Below are 2,853 nucleotides of genomic sequence, written 5' to 3' on the forward strand. Positions count from 1 at the left end.
TGTGAAGTAGGTTGACTGCAGGCAGTTTCAAGAGTTGACACAGTTGTTCTGTAGAAAGTGTGGTCCTGCTGCTCAGAGTGGTGTCTGATTTTAATTGATTGAGGCAGATGGTCCTTCTTGAGCATGTGATCAGCCGGTTTTGGTTGTCAGCAGCAAAACTGGTTGATCCACTCTGAGACGGTGCTATTTAAGAGACTGAGCTGAATACAGCTCCTCAGACTGAGGAAGTCTCTCGGATGAGAGACGAAACGTTTCTACATTTTTTTGTTGATTTGCTTTGTTTTTTGTTTTTTTTTGAATGTCCAGAGGACCAGATTGAACTTTTTTGGAGCTTGTTATATAGTTTTTGTTTTTAGCTTTAATTGTTTTTTTCTTGGTTGCCTTTCATTAGTTTGTACTGGGAAGGGTGTTGTTTGTTAATGTAAAAAGTAATAAATATAATCTAGTAACAAAAAATGTTAACCCTTCACCCAACATGGGTTGCACCCCACAATTTGAGAACCAGACTTGAATGAACCTGAGCAGCAAGTCCCAAAAACATGGTTCAGTTCAAATCTGACTTGTACAGACTTTTTTCCCAGTAAAATTATATTGAAATCTATAGTCAAAACTGGAACAATATACTTGAAAGATAGTTTAAGTTATGGGCGTGTTGTGTGCTAGTTAATGTGATATTTTGCTTTTTTGACCCAAAAAGAAGTTACAGAGAAAGTAATGAAGCTTACTTAGAGCCTTAAGTTGTCTGTCAATTGAACAAGGCCCTGAAAATTAATTTGAATAGCACTACTTCTCATAAAACAACATAAATATAGTAGCCTGGTCATTCTGTTTTGATGATGAAATGTAACTTGAACAGTTTTCTTTGTTCTGCAGCTGCCTGGAGCGACTCGTCTCAAGTGAGCAGCCCAGACAGAGAGGGAACCTTTACAATTGTGGACTCTGGTCACGGAGATTCTATGTCTGGATCTACAGTTGAGGTTCCTCCGACTCCACGCAACCACAACCCATCTACCTTACTCCCCATGCACCTCTATCAGCTTCCCCAGCCACTGCGAGTGGCTTTCACTGCCTCTCGCACCGCCAACTTTGCCCCCGGCAACCTTGACCAGCCAATTGTGTTTGACCAGCTCCACAGCAACCTCGGGGAGATGTATGACACCCACATTGGCTGTTTCACCTGTCCGGTGAACGGAACCTATGTCTTCATGTTCCACATTTTGAAGCTTGCTGTTAACATTCCCCTTTACGTTAACCTCATGTGCAACGAGGAGGTCATGGTATCTGCATATGCCAATGATGGAGCCCCAGATCATGAGACCGCCAGCAACCATGCAATCTTGCCCCTGTTCCAGGGAGACCAGGTGTGGCTCAGGTTGCATCGTGGTGCCATCTATGGTAGCACCTGGAAGTACAGCACCTTCTCAGGCTTTCTTCTGTACCAGGACTGATCTGCTGAAAGTCCCAACAGTAGTGGCTTTTTTGGTGGTGGATGTGATGTTGTACACTTAAGACCAAATTGTATCACTAAGATTTTTGAGCAATGGATGTGGCTCCTTGTGCTTGAATAAAAGATGAGCAGGGAAATTTGGGCTTTGTCATTTCTGTCCTTAAATGTGTTTGTTTTGTTTCAGTTTATCTACAGTGCTTGAACTGAACACATTCGCTCAGTTCAAATGGGCAAGAATAAGTGATCGTTTCTGATTTTTTTTTTTTCTCCCCACAACAGAAGTAACAAATTACCCACTTTCTTGATCTGGCAACAAGAAAAAAACATCTCATTTAATTTTTTCCTGTAGCATGAAACGTATTTAAAAAGTGTGGGAAACTACGGTAGACTAAAAGTGGATGTTCCACTTTGCTGGTGGTCCACAAAAGTTTATATTTTCTGCTTGTATATAATGGCAACATAACTTCTCTCCATTGACTGCGGTGACATTATTATTTACATGAATGCTCCTGCAAGCACCTTGCAGATGTTGGATGCTGTTTACCACAGTGCCCTAAGATTCATAACTGGCCGTAACTACCATATCCATCACTGCACCGTGTATTCATTGGTTAACTGGTCATCATTAACTTCACACAGACTCTCACTGGTACATTTTCATCTTTAAATCACTTCTCAGTCTGTTGCCTTCATATATAGTATCTCCTTCTATATGTCACTCCATGAATGCAGGTACAGTGTGCACTCTTGGAACATAATTACTTGCAGTGTCCCTCAATGCAGACCAAACTTAGCAAAAGGGCCTTCTCATACTTCGACCCCGTAACCTGGAACACCTTGCAAAATTATCTGAAGCTCTCGACCTTGACTTCTCTAAAGGATTTTAAACAACTGCTAATTTAAAGGCAAAAACCAAGTCATGTTCTGGTTTTAGTATTTTACACCACTTTGTAATGTAGCTGTTTTGCTCCTTGTTTTTTAGCTGTTTTTTGTTTCATTTTATTTCATTTCCTCCCTCTTTAATTTTAATTTTATATGCTTTTCATGAATGTCTATTGTTTGTACCTCTTCTATTCTTTGTTGAAAACAGGTCTCTTGTAAATGAGTACGTGGCTCAGTGTTTCCCCTAAATAACTTGCCATGGCGGTGTGCTCATTTCGTCTGTAATTATAATTTTTTTAATGGGGTTAGGATTAGGTTCAGCATGAGGGAAGAAGAGGCAGTGTGAGCGCTGCCTTGAGCATTTTAGCTAGCATGGCTGTATTGCATTACGCAAGTGGTGACTATGGGTGTGGTGTGCACACGGTTTGGTTTGTTTTGGTAGGTGGAGCTCTCGGTTTTGTTAATGGGGCGGAGCGCCCTGCCTGTATAATAAAGAAAACACTGAGACTAACCTGTATAAAGAT

At 41.0% G+C, this 2,853-nt stretch overlaps 1 protein-coding gene across 1 annotated transcript in view; it reads left to right on the forward strand.

Moving 5' to 3' along the window:
- The window catches only part of caprin2 (caprin family member 2), an 80,594-nt gene extending 79,060 nt beyond the window's left edge, over positions 1–1,534 (forward strand). The window contains exon 2 of the mRNA XM_037695761.1: positions 874–1,534. Within this exon, the coding sequence (XP_037551689.1) occupies positions 874–1,448 (575 nt within the window). The 3' untranslated portion in view covers positions 1,449–1,534. The remainder of the gene's footprint in view (positions 1–873) is intronic.
- Positions 1,535–2,853: the final 1,319 nt, after the last annotated feature.

Source organism: Nematolebias whitei, chromosome 22 (assembly GCF_014905685.2).
Source record: "Nematolebias whitei isolate Nwh7 chromosome 22, NemWhi1, whole genome shotgun sequence".
In the NCBI taxonomy this organism is placed as follows: Eukaryota; Metazoa; Chordata; class Actinopteri; order Cyprinodontiformes; family Rivulidae; genus Nematolebias; species Nematolebias whitei.